Raw genomic sequence first — 12,388 nt, 5'->3', positions numbered from 1 at the left:
ATCTTTCTTCTGAATAGCACACTTCAGAGGCCCACCCCTATCCAGGGCACTGACCCGTATCCATTGCCTACAAATATTTCTATTCCCAAAACTGCAACAACTAGATTGCCTTATATATAGCACCTGGCCACAACTTGATTTTTCTGTTATCTAAATTACTTTGCAATTACTCCATCTGTAGTATTTTTTTTTTTCATTCTAGAATTCCTTAGGCCCCTACAGTTAGAGAGGCCAGAGAGCTCATTTCATTTTCAATATATTATTACCTTAAGGAGCACACTCAGGTGTGGAGTTATTTCAATACTATGTGGAAATTATACTGACCTTGAATTCAAAACACCAGGGTCCAGAGTCTGTGTTCCATTACTGTTTGTGATCTTTTGTGATCTTCCAATTCCCTTATTTAATTCTGGCTTGAGCATTCTTTTCTACGTGGGGGGCGGGGGCTGGAATAGAGGAGATATATCTGACCTATTCATCCACTAAGTTATTTTGTGAAAATTCAATTAGATAATATGTGTGAAAGTATACAGGATATTTTAATGTGATCTCCAAAGTCAAAGTTTTGTCATGTGTTCTATTTTAATTGAATGTGAAATTTTTACATTAAGTCTGATTAATTTTTATCATAGGAATCCCTCAGCCCTTTTTTCCCCTGATTATTTTAAAAGTAGGAATGATTAATAAGAAGATATTAAGTGTTTTATCGATAGGGAGGATAAATTACAATCACAGTCAGAATCCTGGTCTTTACGATAAATGAGAGTTCTGAATTAATAAATTCTCTTTACTATTTCTTAGACTCTACAGTGTCTCAACCAGTAGAACTAAGTTTATCAGAAAATATTGTGAAAGATTCAGATAGAGTTTATTGGTCTGTCCTTGGTAAGTCTGCAATATAATGCAATATTGGGGAGTTATACAGACTGGGAGGAAAAAGAAAAGTTTTACTTTTATCTGCTTGGTCCTACTTGTTGGTTTTGTCATTTGTTTGGGGTTCCATTTCTATCCTTAGACTTTGAAGACTGAGGTTTGTGTATTGACCTAACCAGTAAAATACACTAAGAAAATTGCAGATTATGAAATCATATTATCTCATAGTCTGTAACAAATGTTCCTTCATGGTGTGGTGTGTTGATAGAGGGGTATTGTATGGGAATTCTGCACATGTGCATGATTGTTTTGTAAGTTCACAACTTCTGCCATAGAAATATATTTTTAAAATAATAGGGTGGGTTAGGGGAAAAAACCAAATGCAGGATATGAACTATAGTTAGTAGTAAGAGTTTGATGCTATTCTTTCCTAATTTGTAACAAATGTCTCACAACAATGCAAGGAGTTAGTGGTAAGTTGATGTGTGGGACCCCTGTATGATGTGATGCATGTATGCTTTGTGAGTTCACAACTTTTACTATATACTTATTGTTTATGTATGTCCATGTATAAATGATATAAAAATAATATTAATAATAGTGTGGGTAGGGGGAAAAATAGGCCAAATGTAAGATACTTTGGTTAGTAGTAATATTTTGAGGATATCCTTTAATCATTAGTTAAAAATGTTTCACAACAATGTAAGATACTGGTGATAGGGTGAGGTATGAGAGCCCTGTATGATGTTATGTGTGTTTGTTTTATAAGTTCACAACTATTACTATACACTTATTGTTTATATATGTTTACATATGAGTGATATACTTCAATAAATTAAAAAAAGAAAAGGAAAAAAAGAGAATATAAGTATCGGAACCAAATTTCTGGCTCTTTCTTTTCTCAAATACCATTTTAACTCTCTCATAAAAATTAAGTTCCAGTGTTAGCCCTCCTGGGTTGTGTCTCATTCCAGACTAGCCTGTAAAGAAAAGTTCTGACCTTTTTTCACACTCCAGTGATTTTGAGAGCGTGCATTCTAAGCCAGTTAACTGTCGAATGTCACTCTTTTTTGCACAGGAATTGGAATAGTCAGGGAGGCACAAACAACACTACCCAAAGATCATTGTTCTGTGGGTCAATGACCAGAGCAACGTAAAGCTTTTTACTCCTAACTTGCAGGCCCTATAAAGCCAGAACCTCAGTAGTCCTGCTCAAAACTGAAAAAACTAAAAATTAACCAAGAGCAACTACAGAACACTTTCTTCATTGATTCTCTTTTGAGATGTTCTGTCCAAAGACAAAAAAAGAACTTCCAGAAGTTTTAACATTGATATAAAAGCAGTGATCACCAAATGTTCTGACGGGAAGGAGAAAGAATAGGTATAATATGGGGCATTTTGTGGACCTTGGAATTGTTCTGCAAAACATTGCAATGCAGATATAGGCCGTTATACAGTTTGTCAAAACCTATAAAATTGTACGGTGTGAAGTGAAAACCACAATGTAAACTATAGACCACAGTTAGTAGCAATACTTCAATATGTGTTCATCAGTTGTAACAAATGTAGCACACTAAGGAAAGATGTTAATGGGGAAAAGTGTGGGAGGGGGAAGGAATGGGATCAATGGGCATCCCCTATATTTTTAATGTAACTTTTCTGTAATCTAAAACTTCTTTAAAAATAAAATTTTAAAAATGTTAAAAAAAGAGAACACTTTCTAACACAGAAAGGGCCATAGAATATATCTGCTAAAATTAAAGACAGTATTTACCTATCCTTGTTCCCCTGTTGCAAACTAGAAAACTGCTTTCTTGGTCCACTTAATATTTTAAAGTATTTCCTGCCTGATTTACTTCTATCTTTAAAAAAAGAAAAAATCCTGGACTGTTTAGCCCTTTCCCTCTCCCTACCACCTATGGGCAACCCAGGGTAAAATTTTATGATAGAAATATAATGAATTCAGGGGAAGAGATTCTACACTCTGTGATGTCACAGTCAAAGCCTGTTTGTTGCAGTAGGCAGAGTGTGGGCCAGGCAAAGCTCATGGGGAAAAGAAACAAAAACATTTCATATCAAGAACAAGTCCCAAGATCAAAACTAAAGAACACCTGAGTTTACCTGAACTTTTGATTTTAAGCAAATCAGTCCCATCCATACATCACCAAAATGATGTCCTACAAGGCATTTTCAGGACAATCATTGGAAGGTGTTCTTATTTTTTGTGATCTTATTTCCAATTTCCATCCAGATGGTAGAAGTTCCTTACAGTAGCTAAGTATAGGGCATAAGACAACTAGCTCTACAAGCAGATCGTCTAGTTTTGAATCCCAGATTCACCACTTCCAGTATTGCTTCGGTCAAATTGTCCTCTGCCTCCTTTCCTCATCCTTAAGTGGAGGTAATAATAGTACTTATTGCATATGGTTGTTATAAAAATTAAACAAATTAAGATGCTTGGAACAATTCCAGTTGCATACTAAGTGCTATATGAGTGTTAGCCATTGGTAGAGAGTGTGTAGGGAAGTGACAATCTGTCCAGACAATCTGAAGTCTAGTCTGTGATCTATTCCTGACTCGCTCTGCATTTTTCAGTTTTTACATCTATAAGATAGAAATAATAATAGTGCCAATGTACATTACTGCTATAAGGATTGAATGAATTAATATAAATCAAGTGCTTAGAACAATATCTGGTACAATGTAAATGTTTCAGAAATGTTTATTTGGGATCCTCTCAAACTGATGATTGAGCTTTATCTTGAGAATTGTACAATAATTTTGATTCCTATAAACTTTGTTAGCTCTTCTGCTCTTGGCTGCTTTGAGTACCACATCTCTACCTTAGTTCAGGAAACAAAGTAATTCTATGGTCTGGGCCCAATAAGTAGGAGAGGGAGGAAGATTCAGATAATATAGACAAAAAGTAATTATTTTGAATATCTGTAACATAGAGTTCTTAAACACAATTTAATATTATTAATACTTACCAATTTTGATAAATTACATCATATCGACTTGATTGACTTTTTAGGAGACCTTCTCGGTTCTACCATGCAAAACTCACAGAACCTTCTCCGAAGGTCTTTTAGTCGTGGAGAGCAGAATTTGGTACTAATCACTCCCACTATTCACCTCTTCGACTATCTGACTCAGACTCAACAAATGACAGAAGAAATAAAATCCAAGGGTATTGGATTCCTGTCCACAGGTAGAACTTTTAAAAGTCCTTCTTTTATCTCAAGTAAATCCCTGAATTCCACCTGGTTTGTTTATTATTAAGTACATGAATTTCTTTTTTTTATATGTATATATTCACTTATAACTAATACAAATATTCAGTTTATACAGTTTTTATGCTAGATTAGTATGTTAAGTTTTAAAATAGGTCCTTTCCTGTTCTAGGATATCAAATGCAATTGCCCTATAAACGCTCAGATGGATCTTACAGTATCTATGGACGTCGCAATCAACAAGGAAACACATGGTTTGAATTGCTTTATAAGTTTTATCAAGAGTTATTAGAGGTTTCTAAACATTTCTTTTACACGTGAAATTTTGACAATTTCATAAAAGCTATGGGCATTCTGTCCTAAATTTTTATATACAAGGCTCCGCAGGCATATACACAGAGATGTGCTTTAATAGGATCTTTGCACTGTCAGATTAAAGATTCATGATGTATGGCTTTGGCTCTATGCCCCTCTTTTACTTAGGAAAAATGCATGTTCAGTAAACAAATCATAAGGGGGGAAAGCAACTCAATTGGGCAGTATGAGTTCTGTGAAACTCCAATTATTATGCAAGCAAATTATTCCATTTGAAACATAAATATTATCCCAATGCAACCCCAAAGGTAACTTCAATAGCACTTATACTCATTGGTGATATAACGCTGTGCAGTTATGCATACTCTTGATGACATATTTAAGCAGAATGGACTTCCTATCAATAGTGAAATAAGTACTAAAATCAAATTAAATTAAGCATAGATTGTGTTATTACTTAAAGCCTGAAAGACTAGGTGATCAGTTAGATGCAAGTTAAATTTTAAAAATTATTCTTTATGTTCTTATCATTTATTTATAAACACATATTTATTCCTGAGAATAATAAGCCTTTGAGATACAAAAGGACAAATGCTAATTATGATCATTCTTACTGTATCCTCATAATAACCCAACAAGGTAGCTAGCACTGTATACCAGTTTCATAGATTAAAAAAACAGAGACACAGAGACGTTAAGTAATTTGTCCAAGATCATGCTGCAAATTATGGGGCAGAGATTTTATCCACTATATGATTTTGCTTCTTGATAACACATGATCTTTGATCTTAGAAAGTTCAGAGTATAGTAAGGAAAGACAAGTAAGTAAAATATTATAGCATAAATTGATAGAAGACGTAGTAAAAATAAGCACATGACACTATCGAGCAGATAGGAAGGACCACTTTTCCAGAAACATTTGGTATAGTTAGGGGTTTTTTGACCTTTCTAATGGCAGTATAGTGGTGTTTCATCATGGTTTTAATTTAAACTTCTGTGATGACTAATAAGCTGGAGCATGTTGTTATATGCTCATTAGCCACTTGGATACCTTCTGTGGTAACTTCTGTGTTCAAATCTTTTGCCCATTATTTGAGTTATTTTCTTATTATTGAGTTATAGGATTTTAAATATATATATATTCTGAGTAGAGGTCAAAAGAACATATGATTGTCCCAAGACACAAGATTTAAAGACCATTCCCTCTGCTTCTCAGCATTTACTATACATATTCATGCTTTGTTGCATTTTCCCAGGATCACTGCATTTGTTTACAAGTCATTTGCACAAGCTAAACGCTACATTTATATTGGTGACGAAGTCCAGTCCCAAACCCTTGTTTGGCTCTTAAATATTCAGAAATCAGATGGCTGCTTCCCATATCTGGGCACTGTCTTCAACAGCACTTTGAAGGTACTTAAATTTACCTTATAATTTCCTGTCCTTTCATCATGAACATTTAATAAACACCAAAGTACCAGGGTAAAATTTAGTAGAAATCATTGAAGTGGCATTCCTACCATAATAAATTAATTCTCTTGAAACACCCACAAAGCCTTTCTTCTTAACATATGGAACATTTTCTTTCTTTCAGTCAGATCGAAACCTCTACAGTTCAGATTTCCTAACATCAGTTTGGTGACGGTAGTGGTGGTGGTTATGGGAAAGAGTGGGGGACAGTGGCAGGAGTATTAGTAAAATTATATGAATGAACCAGAATAATTACTAATATTTTAAAGATTTAGCATTTAAGAAATTCTGTTAAAATTGTTTGATTATTAGAATTCAATTTTTTTAGCTTTTACTTGTTAATATCCCCAAGGTAAGTATTTATGAATGAATTTTCCAATTAGTTCTCAGTTTCTCTAATCTCACTTTTTCTTCCTAATTGTTATGGTAATGCTCGTTAATTGAAAGTAGCTTGGAGACTTAATATAAAGAATGAACTAAAATATCATTCCTATGTCAACTACTCAGAGATAACTACCATTAAATGTTTGACGTTTTTTTGTTCAGTCATTTTTCCTGATATATAAGCATGCTTTTCTATAACTGGGATTATCCTCTACTACTGAGTTATTAGTATGCTTTTTATGAAATCCTAACATTATTTATAATGACCTTGCCATGCATTACATTAAAATGTTTAAAAACAAACTTAAAAGTCTTGTAATACTCCATCATATGGATCAACCATACATGTTTATTACTCTTTTGTTGAACTTACAGTAATGTTTTATAAACTCAAAGAAATATTGTTTAAGCATTCTTACATATAAATATTTGTTCCTAGATCAATATTGACATAGGACAGATATATCAAAAAGTGGACTCTTTCTAAGATTCTGAAAAATGTCACTACATTGTTTTCTAGTAAAATTGTGCCAATTTTTACTGTCACCATATATAGACTATCTGACACATAGAATTATCGTTAGCATTGAGTAATACAAATAAGTACTGAAAACAAAAATCTTCACAAATGTAGGAGCAAAAATATAGTGCTTCACTTCTATTTTTGTTTATAGGACACGAGGTGTTCTGAAGATAAATATTTTTCAGGTGTTGACATTCAATTTCTATTTTCTCCCTTTTAATTTCCTTTTATCTTTTGGGGTTAGTTTGAATTCATTAATAGTTAATATTATTGATCTGCTAGAATGTATTTCAGTATATTGTATAATCTATATATGATTTATTTCTATATTCTAAATAAATCGCTACTTATAACACCTTTTGTTAATTAATGCTGTATGCCCTACTGATTTTTAATGCCAACTTTGTTACATTGCTTTCTATACTTGCTAGGATTTCTTTCTGCTTTACCTAATCCATTCCATTGACCAACCTTTCTATTTTATACTACACTATTGTAATTACTGTAATATTATAGCATGTATTTTCTTTATTATTTCTGGAATTCTTTGCCTCCTTTAATTCCAAATACCCCTTTTGGCTCACAAGTTCCTTTTTTAATTAAAGAAATTATGGGTTTACAGAACAAACACATAAAATACAGTTTTCCCATGTACCTGTTATTAACAACTTACATTGATGTAGTATATTTGTTACAATTAAGGAAAACATGTTTTTATAATTGTATTATTTACTATATAGTCCATGGTTTAATTTATAATTCACTGTTTATATAGTGCAGTTCCATGGATTTTTTAAAAATTTTTATTCTATTACCATACATATAACCTAACATTCCCCCCTTTAAACCACATTCAGATACATATTTCAGTACTGTTAATTACATTCACAATGTTGTGCTACCATCACCACCATCCATTACCAAAACATTTCTATCATTCCACCATAAGTTATTTTTATAAGTGATGATTCTACACTGTGAATTCCCTGGATTTTCATTCAATACTCCCTGATTTTATAAGTAGTACCTTTTGTGGAAATGAAAAACACTACCCCCAAAAAAAGGAAGGAAGGAAGGGAGGGAGGGAGGGAGGGAGGAAGGAAGGAAGGAAGGAAGGGAGGAAAGAAGGAAGGAAGGAAGAATATAATGCATAAACAAAGAAATGTATTCGTCCCTCTGAATTCTACGAGACTGACATATTACCCTTTGTTTTGTTCAGAGAGAAGACTATGAGCTTTCTCTCACTGCACATGTTACTGCTGCACTGATGGAAGCCGGTCACCCAGTCTCAGTACGTAGCCCACTGGTGAAACCCCTAACTTAATTCTTATGAACTTGAAACATTTTATGCCAACAACAACAACATTTTATACATTATTAGGAACTAGAACTATGCTTGTAACTACCACAAAATAACATTGAATCACTATCCTTCTTAATTAGTCAAATCAAACCTTGCAGGTAGAACCATACTGAAATTTAAACACATGTGGCATTTGCCCTTTCAACATTTCAACACAGAAAAGATCCAGCCCTGACTTTTTTCCTGGATTGAACATTTACATGTGTTCACACATATGCGTTTGAGGGCACGAATAATTTTTTTTCTTTCCTTTCCTTTGAAGTTTGAGGCCGTTCAAAAGGGTCTCCAGTGCTTAGAGGCTACGTGGAGGAAGAGAGCCATCACTACCTATGAACAGGCGCTCCTGGCCTACACTTTTGGTTTAGCAGGCCAGGAAGACAAAAGGGCATTCTTCTTCAATGAGCTCAGCAAAAAAGCAAAGGAAGTAGGTGAGTGCATGTGAGTTTTCCCAGTCAAACCCTGAAGAAGTAAAGTGACCGGCAGTGGTATAATTATCATGCCCTCATGTTTCTTTATTTCCCATTGGCCCCCACCTGAGCCTACACATATCCCATGCTTTGGCACAGACACTCTGCAACTCCTTTTCCTTTTATGGTCAGGTGGCTCCATTTACTGGGATGTAGAAGAGAGTATCTACTGGGTAGCACCAATTCTCTTCTCTCGGGCGTCACTTGCACATATAGAGACGACCTGTTATGGCCTGCTGGCTCTTCTCCACAAGCCCCAGCTGACTTCAGAAGAGCTGACCTATGCTTCTCAGATTGTGCAGTGGGTGGCAAAGCAGCAGAATGCCTACGGCGGGTTCGCCTCCATGACGGTAACTCTTTGTCTATTTCAAGTTTCTCAGAGCAAGAAAATTGAGCACCTGCCTGGTACTGGTCTTTGGGCTTATATGTTAACTTTTTCCAATTAGATGGGTTTGACATCACTATTAAACTTGCTGTCACTTTGTAATTTGCTGTCTTTTAGGCTTTTTGAAGAGAATAGTATTTTATCTAGTAACAATCTCTGATTATTCAAAAGCTAATTTCTTTTAATTTTTAATACGAGAATTTAAATACCAACCTGCAAAATTTGCGGTATAAAGGAATACTCAAAATGAAACATTACAATACATATTGGTAAACTTTTTAGGGGAAGTTGCAGCAGTTTGCATTGTTATTAGCTGTGTGTGTGAGTACCTTTCTCTACATAACTTCAAAATCATTTGTAAAAATCTTTTTAAATCTGATACAATAAAAATAGTAACATTCTGTATAAAAATAATTCTCCATGGTTTCTACTTGGGTAGAATATGCCTTCATTTTTAAAAGTCCTCCTTTATTTCATGCATTATGAATTACATGGTCATACCATCTGCAGATTTCCTAATAGTGTTATTAATCTTTTTCTTGATTGTTTATAAGATTTTGAATACAGTAAAGATACTATCCTTTGAACATGCATGTAACATATCCTTGCCGAATTTTCATTTTCTTTTCAGCATTTTTTTAAAGATTTATTTATTTATTTCTCTCCCCTTTCCACCCCATCCCCACCCCCCAACCCCTGCCCCAGCTGTCTGCTTTCTGTGTCCATTTGCTACTTCTTTGTCCGCTTCTGTTGTTGTCAGTGGCACAGGAATCTGTGTTTCTTTTTGTGCGTCATCTTGCTGAGTCAGCTCTCCGTGTGTGCGGCGCCATTCCTGGGCAGGCTGCACTTTCTTTCACACTGGGTGACTCTCCTTGTGCATGGGGCTCCCCTACACAGGGGACACCACTGCGTGGCAGGGCACTCCTTGCGCGCATCAGCACTGCACATGGGCCAGCTCCACACGGGTCAAGGAGGCCCGGGGTTTGAACCACGGACCTCCCATGTGGTAGATGGATGCCCTAACCACCAGGCCAAGTTCGCTTCCCTCTTTTCGGTTTTTATAATGCTTTAAATATACGGATTATTTTATTTTCATTTTCTCTGAGTGTAATCATTCCGTTCAAGCTTTTTCTCTGTAATGCTATGATAACAAAAGCGTTCAACACAAAAATATATAAATATATAGCCATACTTTCATATGCTATTATGGATAAATGTATAACTTTTCAATTAATCCATCTGCAATGTATTTTTATAGAGATGTGTTGTAGATACTCAACTTGATTTTTTTAAAATGTTCAGCCAGTTGTCTCAATGTAATTTAATTAATAATTTCCTCAATGATATGAAATGCCTCTCTTATTGTCTAACAAAAATATACAAATTTTGGTGTCATTTTAGGTTTTCTGTTCTTTCTCTGTGATCCCTTCGCTTTGTTGTGTGCTTTAATACCTAGTAGAACAAAGCCACTCAGTAGGCAATTTAAAAATTTCCTTGGCTCTTCTCACATTTTATTCTGTTAGAGTAAGTTTTCCCGTAATTTTAAAGAGTTGATCTTACAAATGAAAATGTCGTAAATCCCATTTATTTTCAATAAATTATACAGTGCTCAAGACACAGTAGTTCATAAAAGAACGGTTATTGCATTTTAAATCATTTTTAAGCAATTCACAGCTATATTGAGCTTAAGATTTCTAAATCACGTAGTATATTCTAATAAAATTTATGACATTATTATTTCAGGATACCGTTGTGGCTATCCAAGCTTTGACCCGGTACCAAAGCCTCACCTTCACTAAAAATAGACAAAATTCAGTGAGGATTTTCAAGCACCAAACATTCAGTAGGGACTTCAGAGTGAATGACAGGAACCGTTTCCTGCTACAACAGATTCCGTTACCAACAACTCAGGGGATATATACTGTGGAAGTGAGCGGCAAAGGCTGTGTATACGTACAGGTAAATCAGGACTTTTTTATCCTAGCATCAAAAATTAGAAATAAAATATAATGAATATGTTCACACTTTGCAATTTTTGCTTTACCATTTTTTTCTGGGGGGTGAATTTTAAAGTAAATTTAAGACATCATGGTACTCCTAAATATATCATAGTGCACCTTCCCCAAAAAGAACATTCCATCGTGTAACTGCAATGTCAGTATCACACCTAACAAAAATTAACAATAGTTTTATAATATAATTTTAAGTGTCAACCCTCTGCCCCCAAATATATTTTATAGTTGTTTCTTTCAAACCACAATTTAATCAAGGACCATGCTTTACAATTTGTTGTTATGCTTTTTAAGCTTTGTAAGTTTCTTTAAACTAAGAGTCCTATCCATTTGTTGTTTGTTTTTGTTTGTCTGTTAATTTGTTATAGCATCAACTTTGAAGACTTCAGACCAGTTGTCTTAGGATGTTCCTCATTCTGGAATTAACAAATTGTTTTCTTTTTAGTGCCATTTAATTTGTTGTCCATTCCCTATATAATATTCTTAAAACTGAAAGTTAGGCCTATATTCCTATTTCATCACATCGCCTGGCACCTGACTATTAGTCAGATTTGATCATTGGATTTAGGTGGTGACAGCCATGGTTCTTCAATTATGGTGCTGTTTTCAGCCATTGCCACTAGCAATTAATATATGACGGGATCCATCGAACCATGCAAATATGGAGTCTACAGCAATTTTCACTGAGAAATTTTAGTATGCCATTAATGATCTTTTAACATAGCATTCATCTTTGGATGCTTCTTTCTCTCTGGGAAAAAAGGGAGAGGACTGGTTCCATCTTGCACTTTACCTGTCCTAGACCTGGAATCATATTTTGCCAAGGAGTCCTCATCTTTTCAGGGGAGTATGGTATTTTTCACTGAAGCCTGGTGATGGTGTTCCTTTTACTACCGAGAGGCTGATAGGTTTTGCCCTGGGGCAGAGCTCGGAAAGTTTTAAATCTTTTGAATTCTTACAAATAGTCCCACTCAAATTTAATACTACAGTATTTGACTAAGAAATTATAATGATATTAACAAAAATTTATTTGCTTAGCCTAAAATGTAGAGAAAATAGTGCTTTTGTTTTTTTAAAAGATTTATTTATTTGTCTCTCTCCCCTCCCCCCCACCCCAGTTGACTGTTCTCTTGTGTCTATTTGCTGTGTCTTCTTTGTCCACTTCTGTTGTTGTCAGTGACACAGGAATCTGTGTCTCTTTTTGTTGCGTCATCTTGTTGTGTCAGCTCTTTGTGTGTGTGGTGCCATTCCTGGGCGGGCTGCACTTTCTTTCATGCTGGGCGGCTCTCCTTACGGGGTGCACTCCTTGTGCGTGGGGCTCCCCTATGCGGGGATACTCCTGCGTGGCACATCACTCCTTGCA

The 12,388-nt window shown here is 34.9% G+C and overlaps 1 protein-coding gene across 2 annotated transcripts in view; it reads left to right on the top strand.

Moving 5' to 3' along the window:
- LOC101435372 (ovostatin) overlaps positions 1-12,388 on the top strand; it is a 62,628-nt gene that overhangs the window by 37,452 nt on the left and 12,788 nt on the right. The window contains exons 23-30 of one of the 2 annotated variants that reach the window (XM_058282770.2): positions 802-885; positions 3,908-4,084; positions 4,279-4,360; positions 5,678-5,834; positions 8,018-8,089; positions 8,424-8,589; positions 8,761-8,978; positions 10,757-10,972. In XM_058282770.2, coding sequence (XP_058138753.1) covers positions 802-885; positions 3,908-4,084; positions 4,279-4,360; positions 5,678-5,834; positions 8,018-8,089; positions 8,424-8,589; positions 8,761-8,978; positions 10,757-10,972 — 1,172 coding nt within the window. The remainder of the gene's footprint in view (positions 1-801; positions 886-3,907; positions 4,085-4,278; positions 4,361-5,677; positions 5,835-8,017; positions 8,090-8,423; positions 8,590-8,760; positions 8,979-10,756; positions 10,973-12,388) is intronic. The other variant, XM_058282771.2, reaches the window with a different exon arrangement.

The sequence above is a fragment of the Dasypus novemcinctus genome, chromosome 20, assembly GCF_030445035.2.
Source record: "Dasypus novemcinctus isolate mDasNov1 chromosome 20, mDasNov1.1.hap2, whole genome shotgun sequence".
Taxonomy (NCBI): Eukaryota; Metazoa; Chordata; class Mammalia; order Cingulata; family Dasypodidae; genus Dasypus; species Dasypus novemcinctus.
The sequence above is the reverse complement of the archived record's forward strand: the minus strand, read 5'-3'. Positions and strand labels throughout refer to the sequence as shown.